This window comes from Ciconia boyciana, chromosome 10, assembly GCF_034638445.1.
Source record: "Ciconia boyciana chromosome 10, ASM3463844v1, whole genome shotgun sequence".
Classification (NCBI taxonomy): Eukaryota; Metazoa; Chordata; class Aves; order Ciconiiformes; family Ciconiidae; genus Ciconia; species Ciconia boyciana.
Window position 1 is genome coordinate 7,380,671 of NC_132943.1, and position 26,480 is coordinate 7,407,150.

The window sequence follows — 26,480 nt, forward strand, 5'->3', positions numbered from 1 at the left end:
AGCTGTTTCTTTAATTTCCCAGTGAATTTTTCTTTAATTTCCCCATGAATTCGCCACATCTCTGTTTCCTCTGCTCTGCAGTGTTAAATGATACGAAAATTAAGACGGAAAGTGTGCTGAAAATTGAAAATAAGTATTTCTTCATATCTTCAGATTTGTCATTAGTTTTGAAAGGAGGAAAAAAGAGGCTAGCCTTGTTAATGCTGGTCACTTAAAATCCTGTTTTGCATCAGTGGCTAAAATTTCATCTCAGAAACACAGGATCATATTTTCAAATCAGAAGAATAAGATTTTTTACCCCCAAAAAAATCTTGCCATTCCTTGCATTTTATCCCGACAAAGTGATGTGTCGCAGCTGAAACCAAGATGATTAAAATTCCTGCTAGAGTTCATCCCAGACGAAATTACTGACACGTTGTTATCTGTTTGATGAGCGTGAGCAGAGCATACAAAACACAACCCTACCCAGCAACCGCGAGACCAGAGCAGGGATTGAGTTACTTAAATACAGCCCTGGAGGTCAGGTTAGGTCAAGTCACAAGCAAAGGGGACTGGTGATAAATGGGGCTTTTCATCTTCTTCCCACTGCCAGTCCCGCCAGCGGGCACTGGGGCACCCGCAGCGCTGGGAGAGGTTTTGGTGGCCCCTCCTCCAGCAATGCCCCCCAGCACCATCAAACCAGAGCTTAAGGAGTTTGAGTAGCAAGCAAGAAAAAGTCACGGAAGTTTCTTCTTCAGAAGGCAAAACCAAAAATGTTTTCCCAAATTGGTGATGAATCGGTGAAAAATGTAACCCCCAAATCCAAATTTTTCAGTCATCCACATCCTTGTCCCCCTCATTTCTGTCCCACAGGTCAGTCTGGTGTTGGGGTGCAGGTCTCTGCAATGCACTACGGTCTCTTCTGGGCTCTGAGGACCGAGCAAGGCACGACAGCGGGTTCAACCCTGGGTAACTCAGGTAAGTCCCTTAATTTATCTGACGAAGTCAGCTTTGGAAGTGGCAAAGCACGGGTTTAGGTGTCCTTATACTATTTAGCGCTCCTGTTAGACAAGCTGGGAGAAATCATACAGGATTGGAAAACGTTTACGTAGAAAAATTCAGCATCCTCGTGTATTCATTTCCCTTAACAAAGGAAATACAATTTGCTGGGGATTATCCGTACCAAACATCTTTCCAGTAACTTTGATACAGGCTGTGGGAGCATCATCCATTAACGCAGTACTATACATCTTTTCATAGCAGTACAGCAACTGATATGAGCAACCCTAATATATAACCCAATGTCAGCCTAAAGCCCTAGCCAGCATCCTGAACAGATGCTGCCCAGAACTACAGCTGCAACAGGCAAATATCAGTTACACATCTCCGTAGGCTCAGCGCAGGCAGGAAAGAGAGATCTACTTTACTCATCATCATTTATAAAAATCAATATATTCGCCTTTGGCTGCTGTGTACCAGAACCATATTAGCTGTCAGTGCCACATACACAGCAGCACCACTTCATGTTTAAATGCAGTGTTCCATAAAATAAAACCTGAGCAAGAGAAAGGTACCATCCATTAAAATATATCGCAGCAAACTGTTACTGGAAGAGATGGACAGAATAAAAATCTTAGTAACAATGCTTGAGTTAAGAAACACATGAAAACGTAAATCCTGCAACACCAAATTTTGATCTGAATGATATTTAAATTATGCTTCCCTTTGAAGTTGTTCATGGTACTTCAGCAGGCCCTTCACACGCTCTCCAAGAAAAGCCAGAAAAGCTGAATGTTACTGTGAGCGCAGCCCGTAACGGTGTGTACAACTGATTTGCTGTGAATTATTTCTGAGAACCATGCATCTAAGTCCTACATTTTAGCTTCATCCAATAGTGGGCAATTACTTATTTGGCAAAGGGAAGCCGAATCAGTGTTTACTACAGCCAATTCCCACAGCTCGTTTATTGTCATCCGTTGGTTTTCCCTGTCTAATTTGAGGCTTCATCCTATGCTCACAAATGCTTGTTTGAAACTCATGATGATTTCAAAGGTATTGCAGTCTATGCACCTTTGGGTAGGAAACCCTCACTGTATTCATCTGTGAAGTACCACCTGTAGATAAGTACATAATTAACATCTTCTCTGTTAATAACATCATCAAGAAGTATTTATAACCAACTGGAACTCAGTGAAGAAGCTGAAATGACGGTGTTTCTGCTGTTGGAACCACACAAAGGCCTCGGCCGCAGGACTGGTGCCCAGCTCCCTCCATCACAGAGGTTTGATATCAATGTGGCTCCACGCTTGGTGGTTGCTGCAGCAAAACTCAGATCAGGACTCAGAATAATGTGGATGCAAAGTACTTTTGTTTCATTGACACTCCTGCTTTGGGATGAGATTCAGAAGACTCTTGGGTCCTTGCCAGACTATTCAAATGATAGAGAAGGACTGAGCAAAACTTGGCTTCTTTATGCAACAATTTTTAAGACTTTCCCAGCTGCTTAGCTGCCGTAGGTTCACAAAACAGTATCTCCAGCTTTTAAATCGTACACATCTATGTCCTGAACTGTATGAGCCAGCTCTCTAACTACCAGTATAATGGAGTTATGATCTTTGAGGACCAGAAGATGACCCATAGACTGAGCTGAGCTTGGGCTTGAATGTGTGCTTCAAGTAGTCTTAATGAGGTTTGGCTACTTGAGGTACAGCCAGGACATTCCTCCAGGAAGAGCTGAGGTCTGCTTCGGCAGGGCACGGATGTTTCCGATTGTCCTCTGCAGAAGCCCAGATCTGATTTAGGACATGAAGTAACTGGCTGCTCCATCCATGCACTGGGAACCATCAGCTCTTTAACCAGTCTTTAGGATTTACATAAGCATTTCAGGATCAGGAGTAGAATACGAGACATACCTTTACTCGAGCACGTCCCTTTGCAGACTATGCAATGTAAGAGCTCAGGACAAAAAAACCTTCAGGCATTATATAGGATGAGCTGCTCCTTTAGCATGCTAAAAGCCATAAAGTTACAACTTGGTCTTGCACACGTAGCTCTGTTTATTTTAGTAAGTGATTGAACACTCAAAAAAATAATTTAAGTCCATTCAGCAACATGAGCATTAACACTCCAAAATGGATTTTGAAGAAAAAATAAAATTTGGAATTAATAGTATTCCTAGTGTGTTGTTGTTAAAACACTGTCTATGAATTATTCATTTCTGTTAAGAAAGCTCTACTTTACAAAAGGGCTAAAAGCTCAGCAAAGAAACACCACTAATCCAAATATTAAGCTTTTTCTGTAACATGCTTTGATCTCCAAAATCCATCTGAAGGAATCACTTTATGGAAGTTAAGAGCTTTTTTCTTTTTGACCTTAAGTGAATTTGATTCAAATACACATTATGGCTCTCCAATCTTAAAGACCATTAGCTGTACATCTAATGCACATCAGAAGCCTGGGAAATAATGTCATGAGCTTATTTTGAATAAAAGCTTCAACACATTTCCTCATGTCAATACTCAAAGGGTTTCTTAAATCATATAAAGTTAAAAAAAAAGGTCCTAATCCTTTCATTTTTTGTATGCTGGTGAGCATTACTGGCTACAGAAAACCTCGCTGAAGTGACTGGAGTCATACAAGCATTAAGGGACCTGTGGATACAAGATGGAGACAGAGGCATATACTAAATGATGAAAAATAGTCTTAGTGTTTTTTCTTCTATGGGATGTAATTATGTTACTAAATGTAACTTCACCAGAGGATTTTTATTTAGTTATTTATCCATTTCTTAAGAATCCTGTAACTCCCCCCAGCTCTTCATTTACTCTATGTACTCCTCCTGTCTCTGGGGTTAATGTTTCCTACAACTGAATTCTGAGAGTTTGAATTAATTAATAAAACAATCCTCCAGGCATCTGTCCACTTGGTTTCCTAAATTGCTTTTTTCACTTTTGAGTACTTTGAAAATATCCTGCTTTGTTCAAAAAACCCAACCCCTCAGGACCTCGAGAGTGTCCAAAAATCACCTCCGAAGGGTTCGGTGTGGCTCGGGGCGATCCCTGTGCTCTGCACCCCTGCCCGGGGGCTGTGTAAGCCCTTCTGGGACTGGGGGTCCCATCCGCGCTGCATTGCTGAGGCATGGGGGAAAGGGGGCAGGAGGGGACTCACCGCCGGCGCCGCATGTATGGGAGCACTGCGACCAGGCTGACCACGCCGAGAGCCGGCAGTCCACCGCGCACCCCACCACGCACCGACTCCTCGTCTGCACGGGCTTCTCCAGGCGAAGCTGTGAGATGACAAGGAAACACAGGCATCAGCGTCCCCAGGCCCCCGAGGACCTCCTGCCACGGCTGGGCACCAAGCCAGGAAACCGAAAATTGGCAGCGACTCCAGTGGGGTGCCAACATTGCCGCCTACAGGGAGTTCTCCCGAGGGTGCAATTGGTGAAAGCAGTTTCGGTGTTGAAGCATTTCACGTCTACGAGTCCTTCAGAGTTTGGGTCTTACTCTGAAAGGAGAGTCCCCGACTTCTAGTAGGGCACAATCTCCCTGGTGGCCAGCTTTGTTGGAGACATGGTGCAGGGTCTATAGCTGTGTCCCACGTGTGCTACTCCAACCCCAAAACCTCCCGTTTGAGCCAAGGAGGGATACCACCCACTAACACCCCGGGGATGCTTTTGTTCCCCAAAGCACCCAACTGCTGCGCTCCCAGCACCGAACACAACTTCTCCACCATCTACGGACAGTGTCTTGGTGCAGACCAGAAGGCACCGGCTTTCTAGGAGCAAGATGACCCTCCTGCCCCACACGTGCCATCCTCACCCTCTGGCAGAGCTGCAGGCTGACGGTGGCCCCGTCGCTGCGCCGGCAGCTCAGGAGGCGTCGCCGCTCTCCGAGCCCGCAGGTGGCATTGGCACCCAGCTGGCACCCGCTCCAGCCTGCAGACACAAAGCAAAGGATGCAGTGCAGCACGTCACGGCCGTCATCCTGTTTTCACATCTTTTTACTCAACCTTCCCCTAACGCAGCGCTTCCCCACGTCAGGGCATCCCAAACCCAAGAACAACCCCCACAAAAGAAAGTTGCTCTTAAAACCGAGCAAGTCTGGGAGGAGAAACTCCTTACTTTGCACTCAGATATCCCCTTAACGAAACCGGTACCTCAGAGTGCACAGAAAACTGTTAAAGGCTGATAAAGTGTATCAGTTCAACACAGCTGGCGCATCTACAAGACTGTACCGTCTGAAGTAAAACTTCACTTTGATAAAGTAGCTGGGGAAGTTTCTGAAGGGTAACTCTGGTTTAACCTATTTCTTGTCTCAAGGCAAAGCTTTCCATTATTTAAAACTTAGCTCTAATACTCGTGAAATAAAACCCGTATTTCTAGTAGAAGAAAATTCATTTCTTATTACTTGTCTGAAATTATGATGGTCAGAATACAACTAAACTAAAATAAGCCTTTAAACGCCATTTAAAACAAACAAAAACGCATAACACGAACAACAAAAATTTCCATACATGACCAACAAATAGGAAGCATACGAGAAGAAAACCTATTACTTTGTGTCTTCCACCTCTGATAAACACGAACACATAAATGTTCTGCATTTCTGAAATGTGTTGATAAAAAAGGCATCGTCCTGCTGCTTGTGTGTTTCTAGGGCTTTTATTTCAAACAGGCTGAGTTTATATTCAGATATAACATTTTCTCCTGCTTTGTTCTCCCTTCCCACCAGCCCCCAAAACTCCTCTCACATCTCCTCCTTTCTCTTTGCCTTTCTCATTTATCCGAGCTGGTCAAAACAAAAGGAATTTTTCCTTTTTTTTTTGTTGTTAGTTTGTTTGCAACAGATCTAATTGCTCCTAAGGTCCTAAATAATGCCTTTTGCTCTGAATATCCTATGCCCACCCATATAACCCATATTTGCCTTCAAACCAGACTTTTCTTGGTATTATTGGCTTCACCAGAATCACACAGATGATAGTCTTTTAACTGGAATTTTGTAATTAATTCTGTTGATAACCCACTCAAAAGAAGAGATCCCACTTAACCTGTTTTATTTCCAGGGTACCTGCAATGACAACTTAAGTTAAAAATTGTGTATTTGTCCACTAACCTGTGGACTAAAAGAAATGTAGGCATGTAATTAACCTTAGTGAAATCAGTGATGTCTATACATAACTCTTTTAATGTCAAGGCTTTAACCAATACCACAAGCAAACATAACTAAAAACGCAACTGGAGAAAGCCTTTAAGGAGCTGAATCTTTTATGCAAAGGTATTTGGAAAAGCAGAACATCAATTTAATATATGTTGTAATGGGTGTCACTTTCTGCTAAGAGTAGATTGGAAAGTTATACCTACCTGTCAGATTGTACTGATACTGGAAGCAATTTTGGTTAAGAATACATGGCTTCATTTGTGACTCTTCAGGGCAGGGCTTTGCGTTGACAGAAGACCTTAGCACTTGCCGAGTTCGGGTTTGCATAATGTTCGGATCACACACCTATATACAAAAGTGACGGACAGCACAAGAGACCCTAGTAAATCATACAGACACCCACTGCCTGGGGTTGTTACATGCACATCCACGGCCATACCGAGGTACGATATAATCACGCTTCTGTTCTAAAGATACATAAAAGCATATGAAGGAAAAGAAATGTGGTTCAAAGGTACGAATGCAATAGTACTAAAAGTCATCTTTTGTCCACCCTGATTTGGCTATTTGAGGCACTCCTATACTATTTATTTCCATAACTTTTTACAGGGATCCTTAGGGACAATGAGATAAAGACCGTGCCATTTTGCTGTGCTCTACTCTCCACCTCTTCCCAAGTCTTCTAGTAAAATGCCATAGTACTGAATAACAGGACAGGATTTCTGGCACAATTAATGCATTTTTAAGTAATAACTGATGTTACAGCAAAGCTTTCATTTCCAAGAATGACATTTGTAATTGCATATCAGTTATGGTGCTGACAAGAAGACGGGGTGACTTTTCAAAGTATGTGATACAAATACTGATGTCTGGCAAACCAGGATTTGCTTGTTTACATTTTCATGGGAATATGAACCAACTGAGGCCAGTTTTCATTTGTGTTTGTACATCACAGGCATAAAAATTGTTTGTTTTTAGCAGTCCCCCACCCTCACTCTCCTAGCACTGTGGCATGGGGCTGTTTTGCTTTCCACTTCAGCTGCAGACTTAGCAATAGTGACTAAATGTTGCCTGCCTTCCAGGAAACATCCCCTTTACGTAGAGGAAAGCATCTGCTCATCCCCACAAACCCCCTCCTGCAGCCTCCTCCTTACCCCTCCTCTGCAGAGAGCTCTTCTCTTCGGCTGTCACACGGAGGAGTCACCCGGCTCTGCCAAGCATTTCTTAAGGTTTTCCCTTGGTTTAGTTAATTTGGGGACATAGCATAAGCAGTGGCTGGGCCATGGGGAACGCGGTGCCGCTGCGGGTGTCCCCACCTCGGCTGTCCCATCCATGTCTCATGCCAAGGGGAACTATTTCAGGAGGAAGGAGTCGCAGCGCCAAAGGTTAAACGCCTGTGACACCGGGCAAGGCTAATGGGTGCTGAAGAGCAGTAGGGACTGCTGCTTTGTCTCATTAAATGAAATCACAAAAAAAGTCTAAATAAGCATATTCTGAAGCCAGGGTGATTATGGGAATTCGTACTAGCCATTTTGGCTGCAAGGCTGGAGCGGAAAAGCAGCCCCATGGGTAGGGGCTCTGACCCACCGAAACTCAGCAGAGTTTTCCTGCAATCCAGTACAGTGGGAATGGGTGTGTGGAAATGGTCACAGCAAACCTAATGGAAATAAATCCCTATTAAAGGTATTCACAGCCATTTACTGAACAAGATGACCTATTTAATTCCTAACAGTCTCTCATTAAGACTAAAGGTTGCTCAGGAACAGCAAAAAAAACCCAAAAAACAACACATGTAGAAATACATTTTCATAAATGCTTGGGAATTTAAAACATGATTTTTCTATAGAGTACTTTAATTACAAAAAATAACGAACAGTTTAAAACTACAGGCTTATTGTCATGCAACAAACTGCCTGCAAACACTGAACCCTGCACGGGTGAAAGTATGGATAATTCCTGTATTGTGAATATTAAAGAGAAATGTACTGGCATTGCAGCATAAATCTAGATCTCAGACTGCTGTAAACTGGATTAGTTGCACAGATGATAGCATAACTAAACAGAATAAATATCAGGACAAATAGGAAAAAAGTCTGGTCCGGTCTTAAGATACATTGTCAGGTCCTATTTTCCTTATGCTTACACTATATGAAGGAAATTCTATTATGTTCTTATTGCTGACACACACCTTGTCAAATCATTTTAAATGGTAATCTTATTCAAATATCCATGGTCATCTAAAATAACCAATTACTCTTCATTATCTGAAAATTGAACCTATGCTAAGTGTTTACCAATACTTTACTGCCTTTTCCACAACTAATCCGATTGTTCATCCTCACAACTAACACTAATAACTTAAATGATTTGCCGATAAAACAAAACAAATAAAACAAAACACAAATCAAAGAAGGTATCTCAGTAGCTACTCCTAATTAATGTTGCTCTGCATTATGTTACCAAAGGGGAAAAAAAAAAAAAATCAATGAATGGTGTGAAAGAAGGTAAGTCTGTGCCATCTCAGAAATACCTGCTTTTCCTCCCTTCAGAATAAGAACCTGCAGACAGAAAATATGCATCATTTGTAGATCAGTAACTTCTTTTAATACAATAGCATTTTTCCCCCCAGCTAGCGTGCACCCCATGGTGCTCGATTACGGGGCCCTGACGCAGCTCAGCTGCACACGCCGTCATACAGCCACCCAGATTTCCCGCCTAGCAGGACCATTCTCCCTCTCAGATGTCCTCCTGGTGGGCAGCAGATCAGTTTAATGGCCGCGACTCAAACAGGTCAAAGTCTGTCTTGCGTTTGCCAGGATCCAAATAAACGACCGGCTTACTGCAGCTCTGAGGCTGGCGTTCTCACTGCGCTGATGAGCCGTGTTGTTCAGAAGCCAGAGCTGATGCGATAAGCTCCCCACTTTCACTAGTTCTGAATAATAAAGAATCTCTGTAGGAAAAGTGTTCATTTAATCAAGCTGAGTACACGGGAAACATGCAAAAATTCAGTCAGCAAACTGTAACTAATATCCTGTAATATTATTTGTTGAATTTCTCTTTACGTCAATTGAGAAGTCAATTTAGTTTTATAATTGATTTTCTGGCCTTACTCTTTCAAGTTAACTATATAAAAAATTGAGCCAAACATATATGGAACTGAATAAGCTGCAGGAGGGAATGACTTGCAAAGAAAAAGATGAAAGCTGGGATTTTCAAAGGAGCAAGATGAAGCTGAGTATCCAGCTACCCTGAAATCTCAATGGGCTTGGGTGCACAACTCCTGCAGGACCCCTCCGAAATCCCAGGCTGGAAAAATTAAATATTTATGACGTGGCAAAGGTTGAGGAATGGCTTGGCAGACTCAAAGTCATTAGGGTATGTGAACAGTGAAAGTTAAAGAAGAGGGACTGTTTCCAGTGGGGAGATGCTGAGGGTATTAACAAGCAATAACGGAGAGAAGTGTGTAAGCTGCATAGCAGGAGGAAGACATTATGTCACCATTGTCACCACTGACATCACTACCAATGGTATGTATCTAGTCCTGAATTTGGGCCTTAAAAAGTACTAAGAGAAAAACCAATCACCATCAATGGCAAACTACATTTTTGGGAGGTAGGACAGAAATAGCAGTCAGTACTATTATAGAAAAGGCAGAAAAATAAAGAAATATTACTTGAGTAATTAAAGTAAGAAATTATCACAGAATTAATTAAGATTTGGGCAAGATTATGGAAGTGGTTGATTCTGAATGTTCTCACAAATGAAGAATGTGACAAAAACAACTTGACTGTTCAAATACTCTTCCATCTGAAATAGTGAAGGTGCCATTCAGATACATGGAGCAACACTGGATCTGCTCTACCCCAGTAGGAATCCAAGTTTCTTATCACAAGCATATATGAATCTACAGTTTTGGGGGGGTTAAATAAATAAAAACTGCTGTGATTCAGCAATCCTTCTGACTGCTGAGTATCTGAGTATCTTCATTTCCAACTCCTCTTCCCCCTAAGTGCATGCTATACTTTCAAAGATGTTATTTTACTTCCTACTGTTCTACTAATAATTACGACTTTCACTGATCATATATTAAGATTTTTAAAATTGTTTTTACATTAAGTCAGCCATTACCTCCCGTAAGGTAATCACAGCTGGTTTGTGCTCAGCATTAGCCAACACTTCTACAGTGGAAGCACAAGGAAAGAGGAAAAGGTGCAGCCAACACCACCATTAAGAGAAAGGCTGGTACTTACAAGGGAAACGTTCAGTAGGCGGAGTTTGATTTTGACTTGTATCTTTGAGATCACCTCCTTACGGTCATGCTACTTATTTTTATGCCTGTGGTTATAAATCCTGTAAATAGTTTTTGTAGCTGGAGAATTTGGCATGTAACAAGAGGGTAGAAATGGGCATAACAGCAAATCTCCTTACGCAGAAATTGAAAGTCAAGGTGATAGATTTAGCTTGCAATGATTTCTTAAGAGAGATTTATATAGTGTCAAAGCCAGGTGATGGTTGAACTGAGCGCAATGCAGAACCCCGTGCAGGTGCTGAAGCTCTCCGTACTGCGCACGTGCAGAGCTCGCTCCTCCGTGCCGGGATCCAGATCAAGCAACTCTTGCACAGAGCTCACGTAGAGGAAATGGGAAAAGAAGGTGAGGTGAAATTCAGCCTCCCGCTTGGGTCACGGCCCCAGGGCCATCTCCAGCGAGCTGCAGTGAGAGCAGCTCCGGAGACTCAGCACCTTCACCTGATCTTTGCAGGAAACTGAGGCTCTGCTCTGCCAGAGGGCTGGTGCTACCAGGAAGGACAAGTAATTCTTGCTGCAGCTTGGGGACCATCAGAGTTTAGTGCCTGCTTAGCAAGTGGAAAACCTTTGTCTAATTTCTGCTCCTATTCTGGACAACTGAAACCCACTTCCAACACCATCCAGGCTAGAAATAGATTAAAGATTTATGGATCAAAGAACAACGATGAATATGGGTGCCAATTGGCCATAAATACAAGAGAAGAAACAAGTCCTCAGAAATGGAGGTAGCTGTGATGCACGGAGGTAGAAGGTCAGAGGCCTGGAGAACTTCATGTACCTTCAAGGTCAGGTGCCAACTCAGTTTGGCAGTTAAGTTTTACAGACTACGTGCTTTGTTGGATTTAGTCCAAATTCCTTCTTGATGACTGTAAGCAACGGGGTGTGTAATTCAAGCATGTGCTTCCTTTAGTATCGGTGACAGGAATGGAATTAATTTCTGGATGGAAATAATAACAGGGACCTAACTCAAGTCACACATTAATAGCCTACAGCAATAAGACCTCACATACAGACCCAGTAAGTTTCTTTACATGTACAACTATACTGTCTCAGCCTACTTTATTGTATTAAATCTCACTATTTCCATTATCCTTTTCTATGAAGTGTGAACAAGTTGACCTAGACCCAGGGATCTATAGGCTAGATTATATAAACCACTACAGAAACAAAATATTCTGAAGCAATGAGAGGTACATATAAACGTTAAGGTAGGAATGAATCGGAGTTTTTCCCAAAGGACCATTGAGAAATTATAAAAGCCATCATCCTGATTCTATGGAGGAATTCTTGGCACTGTTAACTACTGCATTTTTTAATACCTCTTTTAGCCAATCACATTTTTCCACCATGACCACTTGTCACTATTTTAAGCTAACATAAAAAGTGAGGGACACAAACACACACAAAGCATGTAGCCAGCCTTTGCTCCAGAAAATGACAGAACAGACAAAGCACAGAAAGTTTGTTCTGGAAGAGAAGGATATTAAATAAAATAAAACCGCAAGGTTACGAATGCTAAGTTCCAGAGTAAGAGCTGTTAACATATCACGCATTAATATACACTAGTAGACCTTCTTTGTGATGGATTTTAAAAGCTGCCCATTGATCTAGGCTTTCATATGCATCATAATTGTACAGCACAAAGGTTGTAACCCATTACAGAGCCCTTTAAGCTGTTTAATTTATCAAACAGCTTGTATAATGCATACTGCACTATAAATAGCTGGACACATTATATTTAACTGGCTATTCATAAGGAAACATACAACCTCAAACTAAGGTAAATATGTTAGCAGCAACAGGATTTGACTATTTTTAACAGTGCAATGAACCATTACACTGTTCGTGCCAATGTGGACATTTTGTAACAATTTAACAAGCCATTTACAATAACATGAGCAGTCTTTTGAAATGAGAATACATTTGCATAAATTTTCTTTTTGAGATGCATCTAGGTTCTGAAACCTTATCTGCATCCATATATAAACATTACTTTTAAAAAAATGATTGTTAATAAAGATGAGTAAAAATAAAACAATGTACCTAAAAAAATACAGCAGTTACCAACTTTTTCATAAAGGCATACAAAAAAAATCAAGTCTCAGCTACGCATAAGGAGCAGCGTACGTTCTTCCAGAAAAGCCTTGGGCCAGTATAATTCTCATGCTTGACCTGAATAAATTATCTCTTGGGCTAGAAATACAACTCTGTGCAAGCTTCATTCTTCAATCCGGCCTCCATACTGCAGGTCCTCTGCCAAAGCTACATATAAAGATACTAGTCGTGAAGAAGACTTCAGTGAGTCCCAAGGTCTACGCAAGCCCACAATTTCTCTTCCAGTTGGCTCGGGAGGGAAAGCATTTCCAAACCATAACAACCCCAACTCACATCTACGATGAAAGTCACTGCCAAACCATGGCTGTATTGCCTGGTACCACTTTTAATACGACCAGTTATTGCAATATTACACCCCCCATCTCACCCTGCAGATTCAAGAGAATAATAACTCAGTTGTCACCAGTCCTGAGTGTTGTACATTGCTATTGATCCGTGAGGAAAATGCTCGCTGAGACAGAGACAGCTGTTCTCACTCACTAGACATGTAACCTCCTATAATTAACTAACTTCAGATCCCTTAGAATTAGCTGCTAGAAATGCCAACAGCTGAGGCGAACAAGGAGGCCACTCCGATCAGCTACGGGGGCCGCGACAGCTATCCACACGGCAGCAGAGCTAGCAAAACAAATTTGAGGTAATTATTTCAGGGACTTGTAGCACAACTCGCATATTAACTCTTTTTAAGAATGCTTTGATGAATTCAATTGAAGTCAATTAATTACATTTCCAAGTCAGATGAATACAAAGTCAAGACACTGCAGGTAGTGCATGTTATTCAATCACTGAATATGTAACAGAGATGATAGGATTTCGGTTTCCAGATTGTTTAGCTGGGTCTTTGAGCAATCAAGTGATGATGTCTGACTGAACACGCTATTGTAGCTGGAACGAATATGAAATCTCTGAAGCAAAATGCAAGTCAATCTAATTTGCTCATGATTTTTTTTTCCTAACTACCAAGCTTCAAACTGTTATTTTAAATGGCTTTAAAGCCTTGATATTGAAGTTACATGGATGTTACTTAGCGACAAAGAAGAAAACTTTATGAGCCAAAAAATAGTCTTCAATCAGGGGGAAAACCATTTTGAATTTACTTCTCACCACAGAGAATGTGAGAATAATAGGGAAGCTTTAAATCAGTAATTATGAGTTTCTTGAATCCAGTAAAGAGACAAAACCTCAAAAGTAACCTCAAAGTATTACATTTCAGACGGCTGCATTTCTGGGTCACAGCAAAGTGCCATTAGAGGAAATATTAAAATTTAGCTTTGTGTAGCAGTGTTGAATAGCACTATAATCAAGATGCAAAAATTGCAGTTCAGTTGGAAAATACACATAAAAGAATTGTGGGAGCATCTGAAATTACAAAAGACCACCCTAGAAACACAAATATTCAAAAGCAAAAGGGAAATGAAGCCAAAAAAGGTAGAACAAATACAATGTTTTAGCAGAAAGAAGTGTTGAAGAAAATACTTCCTACTGACAAAGCAGTCGCCACCTTTGTGACTCATTGATTTCATCCTGACTCAAGATCATTTACTATCCTGAAAGTGGAAAATTCACATGGGAAGAGTATTGCCACAAGATAAAACCAAGTAATACCCTAGAAAGTATCCAGAGTTCAATGACATATTGACAAAAGGTAAACTGGATAATCTAAACGGCTTTTTTATATTCAGCTGATAAGAGTTAGTTATTCCACTATCAGGATAAATTTATTATCAACACTATAAAATATGAGCAGAACACCAAAGCGACTGGAAAAGAATTCTCACCTGACCAAAATCTTAGGTACGTATCTCAAATCAAAGAGCTACTCAGGCAAAGATGAGGCTGAAATTGTGGTTGCTCATTTCTTACAAACTAGAATTTGTCAAGTTTCATAAATCCTCTTTATCTCCAGCAAGCCAAGCATGACCAGAGATACAGGAAGATTTCCTAGAATGCTCTTTGGCAGCTGCCTCACAAGAGTGCTACAACTAAAAGAGTGCCAACTATTTTGATATGAAATGTAAATGTGCTTGAAAAGTGCAGCCAGGATGTACGGTTTTGCTTTTTCATTTCAATATTATGTGATCCTTCAAATTTTTTGGATTACTTGGGGAAGAGAAAGGAGCCATACTTAGAAAACGGATTTTCAGTGAATATTCAAAAAGCATTTTATACATCCTCGGAAGACAGGCATTTACTTCCAGTCTGGCATGAATCAGAAACCATGCATGAGTATACCAGCCATTGAGCAAAATTCCCTCAAACACAATTAAATAGACAGTCCTACTGAGCAAGAGGTTCTACGCACACAAACTCACTGATACATTTTTTGGGCTCTGTGGGAAGACACTTAAAGCAGGCTGGAGGCACAACAGGTCTGACCAAAAGACTTAAGAGATTCCAGCTCCAGATGCAGACTCCTATAGTTGGGTGTCTATACATACAGTCTCCATGCAAGGTCCACACCCAAGCTCTCATTTGCAACCAGTGGAGCTACTCAACTGACCACGTGTAGCTCTTCCCTTAAAGATGAAATGGGACCCTCTGTAGGCTCCATTGCCTTTGTAACTTCATTGACCATCTCCACCAGCTTGTGGCCATTCTCAGTGACCACCTTTCCTAGTGGCGATGCAGGAGATGGCGGGTTGCATTAATTACCCTGCTGCTGGCAATGTCTCACTTCTGGCCACCAAGTTTCCCTCAATCCCTGTCCCATCACACCAGTACCCCCACACATACTGAAGATACACCACTGTCATGGTAGAGCCATTCTGTACTTACAGCAAGCCCAGCGCTTGCTTTGGAGATGTGCAGCATCTGCTGCATGTGCAGCCTGGGAGGGACTGTGCTGTGTGGTCCTTTCTCCAAACCAAAGGAACACAAATAGCCTGAGTAGCTATAAAAGGGAGACAGCACTGCTGTAAACTCTTCAAAGGAAGGGTTTTATCTGTCCATAAAATTTCAAGCTGTTTATTGCCTTGTATCTGGACAGAACTATCTAAACACATGCTCCAGCCACACAGAGTCATCTCTGTTTCACAACAAAGCGTTGCAGAACAGCTTGTGAAAACATATTGTTCAGTTAATTGCATTGGCATGCAGATGCCCTCCCATTTATGAATTAACATCTATCGTGGCAAAAGGATCTACAAGGAGACACATGGACTGTGGCACTCAGCCCTGCGACTGCCAGGAGCTATGCTGCCTGATGGAGTGCAGCCCACAAGCTCTGGGCATCCCCTTCCTGCTTCTGTGGGCTACAGAGGCTTCGCCATTGCCAAAAAGCAGTCTTCAGGCAAAAACTCAGGGTGTCTTAAGGATACTAGGGTGCTTAAAGCTTCAAGCAGTCCTTCATGACCACTGACTGCCACCAAGGCACCTGAAGAATACCCAATGGCCTTGAGGATCTCTGCATTAGTTTACTGCATGCTAAAATGAAGAAAATCTATCTCTTAAAAACAAAAGTCAATAGCAAAGAAGCAGCCCAACCACAGTGGGACTTCGAAAGTTATCCAAGCATCTGTATCGGTTGCAAGAGTGTTATACTTCATCAAAGCTATGCTGCTCAGGAGGAGGCAAATGCAGGAAATGAAACACAAGATTTTATTTGACATGTTCTTACCAAGTATATTGATACGCTACACAAAATATTATGGGAGGAAATTACCTGTGTCAGCAGTAGTATAAATACCTGTCCAATAACCGCTCAGACTTTTGATAATGGCCCTGTTAACACAGGGGCAATGAATATATGTTTGTCACTTAAATACATCAAGCAAGTCTATTACAAAACCCCCAAGATTAAACCTGGCACCTATTTCAACACCGATCAGAGAGAAACAATGGCCTTGAAATTACATGCTTCGAGGCCAGAGAGTTTTCACAAGACAGAATTTGCAGCTTCCTTCCATCTTGCACACTTAGGAAAACCCAGAGCACTTGGCGGTGGCTTGAATCCCTGCATGATCCACAAAGTTTTGAGTATTTTGTGACATGACAAATTGTTCAGGCATCTTGCTGCCATGCCCTCCTGTTGCTGTTGCCTCAAATCTTCCCTCAAGGTTTTGAGGAGGAGAAGGAGACTCTGGCAGAAATAGTGTGTGTTGGCAAGGAAGAGCTGTCGTTCCCTCAGGCCTAAGAGCTGCCCAGAGGAGTGCCGCCACCACGGTTTGCCAGCAGGTTGTTATGGCAGTTGTGCATCTCTCACAGAGCTCTCCCCTGCGAATATTTCCTAACACAGACAGCCCTTACTGCGGCTAGAATACTGGTCCCTTCACCTGCTGTAATTGTGTGGGTCCTCTCCCATAGACCTAGTAGGATGAGTGGAATCAACTGTCACAGTAATAACTATGCGTTTTACTAATTTTCTATAGCTCAGGCTCTGTACAAATATAAAAATCTCCAGATTCAACCATGCTGGCAGGATCCATTAAGCCTGACTTCCCTCAGAAAATAACTTACTTTGTTAGAAAATAACTATCTCATGAAATGGTTGAAGGGCAGAGAAGACTGATGCGTGAGGAACATTGCCACCGAGACACAAGCAGGAGAGCCTACCTGCGGACACGTGCTCCACTGTCCCCAGTCAGACACTGCACACTCACTGGGACAGTACAAGCTACACTTCTGCATTAGAGCTGGGATTTCAGCCTGATCACACAGTGTGTTGGGCACAGTCTCCCCTCCGTGGTCCTCAGCAGTACTCACACACCTACGCAGAAAACAGACATTTTCATTAGAGGATCATCAGCATGCTACAGAAGTGATGGATATCAACAGGTCTGCTCAGCCCCATATAGGACACTACACATAACACAATAGCTATATGCAGCACAGCTGGTCAAAATGTAGAATTAATCATGTTAATGCAAACCAAAACCAGCTACACGCATGACATGCTTTTGTTACTCACAGATTTCAATAACTACTTTAAATAAACATTTCAAACTTCATACAGAGGGATTTTAACTTTGGTTGGCTGACAGGTGAGCGAACAGAAAATGACAACCAGCAAGAACAAACCTTTGTGCTCCTGCTAGTAACATCCAAACATTTGGAAATAACTCAGCGTTTCCCCGTGCCTGGGGAACGCATACCCACTAATAATGAATGCCACTCCAGTGCGTGCAGTGCCATTACCTGGGGAAAGTGTTAGCAAATCAGAACATGGAGGCTTTGCACCTCAGGGGGCTTTATGTCTATACGGCATTTAGGTTGAAGAATTCTATCTTAAACATCATGCCTTCTTCCTGCAAGACGTCTTGATCATAACCCAAGGCTGCATCTCTGAGATGCTTTTCCCATAAACTATTGCACGTAAATGCATGTTCCTTTTCATTTGAAATACACTGGACTCAGCCACATACTCACTGTCAGATGGCCAGATATTTCAGCTTTATGCAAGTATGTATCAGCTCTTTTTAATCTGGAGTACCTGTGCTTTTATCTTCACGCACCTGACTTTCCTTGTTTGTATTCCTTCTCCACAGTGGAGGGAATTTTGTTCGCTGTTGATTTTGCATGGAGACCACGGTTCTACCACCCAAGAATACTGATTGCACTCGGCGTAGCACGGGACTGCCTCGTACACCTGCCAGGAGAAAGAATCAAAACTGTTCATTTGAACTATCCAGGTTAGCACCTCTGCAGAAACGCCTCAGCCAAACCCAGGAAAGGGTACACTGAAAAATATCATGGCTTATGCTCCTTATGCTAAAGGTGGTGTAATAGCTTTAAGTTCATTTATTCGTTATTGACTTGCCAAGGGATTTTTTAAGTATATAATAAACAGCAGTATGCATGCAGCATCTTAGGAAACAGGATAAATAACAGCTATTTCCTGCAGCCAGAAGAGGAACTCCATTACAATTTCATTTGCTCAGACTGCTCTCGCTACAATCTATCACACGTCATTCACCAGGACCGTATGTACTGCATCCTTTTGTGTTTCAGAAGGTACAAACTTAAAATCAGCATTCATTTACCTTTGCTTCCAACATATCTTTGTAAGAAGTCATTTACCATAAAAGAATGACATTTCATGTGTCCTATAAATTTTGTTTTTATACACAAAAACTATAAACGCTTTTTTTGCTGCAAGTGACTTATCTCTAACACCTCTCCTAATCAAACACGACCATGTATTCACCTGAACTATGGTATCTATGTAGAGAGAAAAATACAGCCAAAAGCTTGATAAACATTTATAAAAGGCGCTGCATATTCAGGTTGTTAGAAGCAGCACACTGAGATATAGTACTTTAGCAGATTTTTAGGTTTAAACAAATGAATGCATCAACAGTTCTATTACAGTAATGAATAAAAGTTATTTATTTTCAATCCAGTTCATCTGCAGAAGCTGATTTGAAGATACAGTGTTCTCTGTTGCTTTGTACGGAGCACAATGTGCGGCCCTTAAAAAATACAGTGCATCTAAAATTTCTTTTTCCACACACCAAAATCTCCTTGGCCTTGCTGCTGTGGAGCCATTCGGTTCTCACCATTAAAATAACTAAATCGATAGCCTTCCTGCCAACCATCCCCCCCAAAAAAAAATTCAGCCACAGGTTTAATAATTTATAGCTTCATTTTGAAATAGAAGTTACGACTACAAATGTTGTGGCCACAACAATAAAGAAACCTTATTTGCAACATTTTGGAGCTGGGGGGCAGGGAGATTGAGATACCAGTCAGAAAACAAGACTGGTGCCCCATCAGAAAATTACCTTCACATCAAATGAAAAGAAGATAACTTGCTCAAGAAAACCCCTCAGGAACAGCAAATGTCAGAAACTGATTTTAACTGTGGGTCTTTATAAACGTTGTGCATAGGTTTAGCGGAGAGGAGAGAGTAAGATAGGCTAAACAGTGCAAAATACATGAAGGAGAAAATAAAGGAACGAGGGCAATAGAAGTCGGGACAGGTGGGGGCAAGCACAGCATGAACCAGTGAGAGCATCACCTTTCATGCAGGGGAAGGGAAAGGGAGGGGAACGAAGGGGGCAAAGGCGGTAGTACGACGAGTACGACTTTTTTCTACATATTATTAGGCACAAATCCTTTTTCACAGTCTATGCACAAATAACAGGAGAGAACATGCAAAATTTATCAGGACTACTACGGCAGGGCTGGAACAGGCACAGCGATACCGTTTGGTAGAACAACCTTTTTGCACAAGCGAGGGGGGTCACCCCGCAGCCTTTCGGGGGAGCGCAGGCGGCGTGCCACGCTTCCAGCTTCCGCTGGGCCTGCACAAAGTTCTTTGACAGATCACAGTGCGCTGCGGTCACTCGATACGGACTAATGACTTCTGCACGCCGAGGCGGTGCTATTTGGCCTAACTATACGATCTGTAGGTATCTAGGTATTGTAGATAGCCTCTACAGAGGCTAAGTTTCCTAGGCTGAGCAAGCGGCACCAGAAGTGCCCCTAATTAGCTGTGCAGCCACATTCATCAACATTAAGCGGGGTACACAAGAGCAAAGAGAGAAAGCACCCGTGGAGCAGGACCTGTGCTCGGCACCAGCAAGCGGGGAGCCCGCGGACGCGGGGGGACGCGGCAGCACACCGAGCCCGGCACAAAGCCACCGTCCTGCCCCGGCCAGCCCGTCACCTTGAGAGCTACCGACTCCTGCAGCCGTTTCCCTGCGCTCGCTGGGGAGAATAACAATCCCTCTTTAGGCACTGCAAAGCCTTCACGTTCCCCAAAGACAGCCGGGAGATGGATGTAGAGACAGGGAGTATTTATTAGTTTCCCTGCTCCATGGGGGGAAGGAAAAAAACAACCATGCTACGGCTATGTTGTCTGACAAAACGTACTGCCGTCTGCGGGAGACGATTAGTTGAAGCGGGAAATGTGTGCTTTAGGCGTGATCAGAGTTTCGCTCTTCACAGAGGGGAGGCAAAACCCAGAGAGAGCGAAGCACCAAACTTCCCAAGAACTGGCTGCCAGCGGGCAGGGAGCCTGCAGCCCGGGGAGGAGACGTCTCACCGGGCAGCGTTAAGGGAGGTAAAACTTATTTATTAATAAGTTTATTAAGAGCTGGGTGGGTGCCTGCTCCTGCTCTTTAGACTTTTGGAGAGAAAGATGGGGCTGGGAGAGGCCGGGAGGTGACGGCGCGGGTGCTGCCTGCGCCCCTCCGCAAGCACGGCAGGGCAGCTGGGGCAGGCGCAGCACGGACTGCGGCTTTAGGGATTTAAGATGCTTTTCCTTGCTCTAATTAATAACCCTTCCTCAGGGCTAGAGGATATCGCTGTGAATCCCGCGGGTCACGACACGAGCACAGCCAGCCTTTCAGCCTCTGCTCCTCGCTTGGGCCAGACCAAGAGCTTGGAAATCCCAGCTCGTTGTCTCAATGACCTCTCGCTGCTCTGCATTAAAATCTGTTAAACCTCAGACCTCTCCGAACCAGCAAAGCCCACCTGCAGATAGCAGCAGAGGCCTAACACCAGGAATTTACCACGACTGCGTTTTGGTGGCCAAAACCTCCTGCGGCATTTACCTGATGTGATTTCTGTGTAAGAAAACCAGGAGGGTTTGGGCAGGGCTGGGATGCCACATGAACTAAAATCGATCAGAGGAAACACGTGAGGACAAAACACAGACCCCATACACAGTGACGCAAATACACGTGATGTGACGTGATACTTCAGATGTGCTCTTTCAAGAGCATGCAGGACCACAGCAACACAGCCATTACTACAGCATTTGTATTCTGCTGCCTAATCGTGTCAAGCCGGTACGGTTACACGGGAAGCCCCATCAGCTCTCCTCCTCTGACAGACATCCCACCCTCGGCACAGGGAGCAGGGCACCCAGCACCGGCCGCACGATCCCTGCGGGACCTTGGTACCCGGTTCAGACCCCGCAGCTCCTGCGGACTGTGCCTTCCACCGGCGGTCTGCTGCTGACCTGCTCGGTACTTCCAATCCGGGCAGGATTCCAGGTTACACTCGCCACCAAAACCCCGAAACATAATTGTTACAAACTACCCGTTTTACTAAGTTATTGTGCTGACACCACTGCGTTCACCGTCTGTGAACAATCTCCCTCCTCTGCCCTGCGTCAGCGCCGAGCAACGCCATCTCCGGTAGAACCTCTGAGACGGCGGGAAGGTGTAAATAACCACCACGTGTCATCGGGAGGACAGGTTTCTTCAGAGCAAGTTACAATGCGTATCGGTAGAGTCTGTTACACCTTTTAAATGGGAGTCATAAAGAGATGCAAGATTTCCACCGGTGCAACTCTGTGGGTATGCATTTCAGAAGCCGTGAATATAATTTGTGACTCTCTCTTTGCATTTAAAAACCCACGGTGACATGGCATGTGTTCCTTTCCTCCACAGGAAAATGTTTTCTTCCTGTTTATCTCTCCTGGCTTGCCATCATTTGTTTTTAATCACTTCCAAGTCCTCTTTTTTTGTATTAAAAAAAAAAAGCCTTAAAGCCTTTCACTCCTCTCTTTGGCTAACAGCTGTGGTACTTCACAAGGTCAAACAGATGATGCTCTTGATTTTGCATTTTCAAAGGATTTTGGCTAAGCCTTGCTGTTCTTTGGGTCCCACTAACCAGGGGTCCTGGGAGCACTTCTCACCTCCTGGCTCCGTGGGAGCACCCTGTCCTGACCCTGGGAGAGGCTGGGATGGGATGTGGTGTTCTCACTCCTCACCCCACCCAGGGACCCGACGTGCCCCAGCTGGGAGAGGGTTGGGATGTGCTCCCACAGATCCCTGGCTGCAACGCAGAGTGTGTCCAAGCTTGAAATCAGACACAGTCTCAGGATCCTGGCCCACATCACACTTGCCATCTGCTACCTGTGCTGCAGATACAGAAGTCTCTTGCCCAGCTACGCCACTTCTCTTCCCAAGGACAAAGACAACAGTTCCTTTGAAAATAATCTCTTAAAGAGTTAGCTTTAAGAGCTCATAAGCTCTTAAAGTGAGCTTAATGCTCACTCTTCCCCAAACTTATGCAAACCCACTATGACAGTGCATTTACAAAAACCTTCAGACCGAGCCACCCAACAGACACACACACAGAGCCGTACTACCACAATCCACCTCCTGAAGGACAGAAACTACATGAAGACCATGCGATGGGCACAGGGGCCTGTTGTTCTGCACTGCTCAGGGGGGAGAAAGACGCTGGAAGGTGCAGACACCTGAGCTGTGTGGAGCTGCAGAGCTCAGCGCCCAGGGGACCAGCCTGGCTCCGTCCCTTAGTGCCTCACCTTTAACCCTTTCAAGAAATAAACACAAAAATACTCTTAGCGTTTTAGGAAGTTAATCACTTTCCTCAGTTTTTATTCATATTCACATGCTGGGTTTTGGGCTCAATGAACCAAGGGGTGAAATGATGCCTGACTGAAGTCAACGCGAGTTTTCCCGCTGACTTTCACAGGACCACCGTATCACTCTTTGTAGCCACAATCAACCCGGAATACATTAACATATGAATCCTAAAATGAAGGTGATGGGCACAGTTCTAAATAAATTAAAGGGAAGAAGGACAAAAGCTACTTTTTAAGAGACAAACTGCTATAGGCTTGCCCTAATAAAAGAAGCCAGTTTGCATTCACTCCAATGCAAACCCTGAGCCCTTGCTAAAGTATCTTGATGTCGACAGTTATTTCAACAAGATATACAAACATTAATCTATTTATTTTCTCTTTTAACAGCTGATACTTGCATTTTAATGAAAAGTACAAATATCTAACCACCAGAGAGCTTTGGTGTGATTTATAATGTTCCGTAACTTACTTATTTAAATGTAGGTCAGGAATAACACTGACCTTGCAAAGGACATATAGAAACAAGTGCTCTTGCTCAACTGATGTGATTCATTAAAAGAAATTCATGCCTATACTTCAGGTAGCTTTTCTGATGAGCATCTGCAGAGTAAACTAGAATGAGGTTCAACGCTTCTGAAAATCATAGTGACTTCATATTTCAGTGAACATCAGGATTTATTGTCCCTCAAGGTAAATATTGACTCCGGTTTTCCCTCAGTCGATATTTTAGCTTTCAAGACAGTAAATCTTGGTGTTCACCTCAACTAAAGTCAATATCTGCTTATTATATTAGAACAACCAAACTGATCACTGTAGCAGTTGCCTGAGACCCTGAGGACAACCTCTGTGCTATTAATTTCTAATAAAAATGGGCTAAATTCATTGCTAACACAAGTCCATTTCACATCACTGCCCTTAAACCAAGGTTACATTAGACCTAATACATTGAAACAGCCAGAACTGAAGAAATAACAACCTACTTTTAAACTATGGAGACCACCATGAATAACACTAAAGCTAGAAAAGGTCTCATATAGGAAAGAGAGCTGATTTGCTCTGGCTTGCAGACACTCGCTGGTAAGGAAATTCAAGCTCAGATATTAAAACCACTCCTACTGAGACCGGCCAGCAATTTGCTCACTTTTAATACTTTCTTGCATACCCACTTTTATGTTCCCCGCATATCCAGGCTGCAAGAGGAGGCAGCAGTGGGATGTCACCGTGCAAAAGTGGCGCTCTCCTCTTCTTACAGCTTACGGCCACCACCTTCTGAAAGCTGGACCACAGCCAGCCCTTCTCTTGCTACCGGCCTGACACGAATGGATCCGGAGCACGGTGGGAAATACAGCCCCAAAGATGTCCATCCATTGCAATTACCTGCAAATCTGACTTCTATTTTGACTCCATCTAGTTCACCCAAATCTCTTTTTTGGTTGTCAGATGCCCATACATTAACTGAATAATTTTTATCATGCTCTAATACTGCCTTTGCATTCCATTTAATCCAAACCAGATAGTTTCTTATAATGAGTTCCTTTTATTTAATTCTTTAAAACTGAATTCAAAATGGAGTACTTACTTTGTTAATTACTTAAGTGCATGTTTGATTTGGCAGATCTAAGCATGCATTTAAAAGCTTTACCGAATTAACTGTATATCTGAAGGACAAGTACTTGCACATTAACAAACACTACATCACAGAAATGACCTCATTAAAATTTCAACATTAAATAGTTCTCTTTAAAATAAAATTGATTTTATTTCATGCTAGTTTATATATTGATCACAATCGCCAGAAATAGGCTAACCGCTTACCAGTATTAAAACTGATTGAACAATTAATTTTCAAGCAATTTGGATTTTGCAAAGCAGCTGTTTCACTGATGAATACTTGTCTTTAGGTATTTGGATGCTGCAAATAGCCACCAAAATTAAAAGAATATTGCTCAAGAATGACTTACAGCACAAAAGTTTGAATAGATCAGCATGCGGTAAGACTTCTGAAATTATTGGAATTCCTGAATTTTTTATGCCTCTAGCTGATACCTGCACAAATATTCGTGAAGCAAATTCAGCACTTTTAGTTTTCATTTACACCCAAATCAAAGGAGTTAGGTTTTTTTACCTCCTTTGTGGTATGGAAAAAAGAAAATCAATTAGAGCTTCGCTAAGGTTATGAAAAGCCTTCACTGGCATTGAACCAAGTTTGTAGAAAACCTAGACCTGCCTAAAACTTTGTAGCTGGCAAAAGGACAGGATCAATTTTATTCTAAGTACAAAATATGAATTAAGAGTCAAGGCAATAATTACTGTAGCATAGACAGAAAGACGTACCAATTCCCAGTCTCTGCCTTGCGGGCAGCATGGAAGCCCCTACAGAAACAGACCCTTCAGCATTACTCTAAGGGACTGGCCATGGTGACAGCCTTCAAAAACACTGCCGAAAAATTATTTTCACTGAGTAGGAAGGGTAAAAACAATTATCAATCCTCTGAAGTTTCCCCAGCTCTTGATTATCTATTTATAGCCCGACCCTCAAAACTGCTCAACTTTAATCCTAATTTACACGTGAGAAAACTGAGGATGAAGCATTGAGTGATTTATTAGAGGCTGGCGAGGGAGCCCTCTGGGAGCAGGGGCCTGAATCTGGAAATGCCCTATTTCTTGCATTAACTGGAATGACATCTCAGTTTAAAATCAGATACTGAAAAGTTCAGATAAAGACATTTCAGGATGAAGCCATCAAAAAAAGCAGCACTGTAAAATTCTGGCTGTAAAATAAGGAAAAGGAAAAGAGGAGAAATTAGGAAAGCAGCAGAGTATTCTTGCTATAAAGACATGTGGATGCTCCACTTTCCCTCACCATGGCCTTTAGATGCTTTTACTGTATCTAGTCTTTTCCTAGACTTTACAAAATGTTCCTAGTAAATCCTGTATTTTCTTCTAAGGGATGACTAAATATGCAAAGACAGACACCGCTGTATTTCAAATTCTTAAGTGCAATGGGTGGAAAATGCCTTGCTTAATAAGTTAATTGAAGTGAGCTCTGTCGAACCCCAGTCATTACAGCTTGCACTTACAGAACTAACATGTTGCTCAGCAAGGTTTATTAATTTGTATTTACTCGTGGTAAGTGGTTTTATTTTCTGTCAGATTGGTGCAGGCATTAAAACCACCAAGTTATAATATGGTAAAGTGTGAGCACTCCTTCCTGGAGATTAAAATAAGAAGTTGGCATCATTCAACGTGAGAAAATAAGGGAGAACGCGCAGCTCCCGGCCCCAAACCTCCCTCCCTGGTTTTACTCAAGGTTTTACTGTCACTACAGCCTTTGAGGAGCAGAACCCAGCATGGAGTATAACCTTGCAAGTATCACGCAGATATTGGGTATTTATTTCTACCTGAAATACTCAGGCAAGAAAATTTAGTCTCAGAGTTACACAAAAAAATGGAGAAGTTAAAGTGTGAACGGGGGATATGTGAACACAATCACAACCGGCCAGTTCCTGTGGCTCTGCTTTTTATTTTATTTTTTTAACTACATCTTTTCACTATCAAGAAAATATTGAATCTAGACGAGATATTAACAAATGGCGTTTTACTATGTTGTCAAATATGGGGGTCTAAAGCAAGGCAGAAA

General features: G+C 42.6%; 1 protein-coding gene across 10 annotated transcripts in view; it reads right to left on the reverse strand.

Moving 5' to 3' along the window:
• THSD7B (thrombospondin type 1 domain containing 7B) overlaps positions 1–26,480 on the reverse strand; it is a 336,629-nt gene that overhangs the window by 18,125 nt on the left and 292,024 nt on the right. For 6 of the 10 annotated variants that reach the window (XM_072874423.1, XM_072874421.1, XM_072874422.1 and 3 more), the window contains 5 exons: positions 18,009–18,142; positions 17,110–17,263; positions 6,341–6,482; positions 4,800–4,915; positions 4,147–4,264 (listed from right to left, as the gene is read on the reverse strand). In XM_072874423.1, the coding sequence (XP_072730524.1) occupies positions 4,147–4,264; positions 4,800–4,915; positions 6,341–6,482; positions 17,110–17,263; positions 18,009–18,142 (664 nt within the window). The remainder of the gene's footprint in view (positions 1–4,146; positions 4,265–4,799; positions 4,916–6,340; positions 6,483–17,109; positions 17,264–18,008; positions 18,143–26,480) is intronic. The other 4 variants (XR_012044320.1, XR_012044319.1, XR_012044318.1 and 1 more) reach the window with 2 other exon arrangements.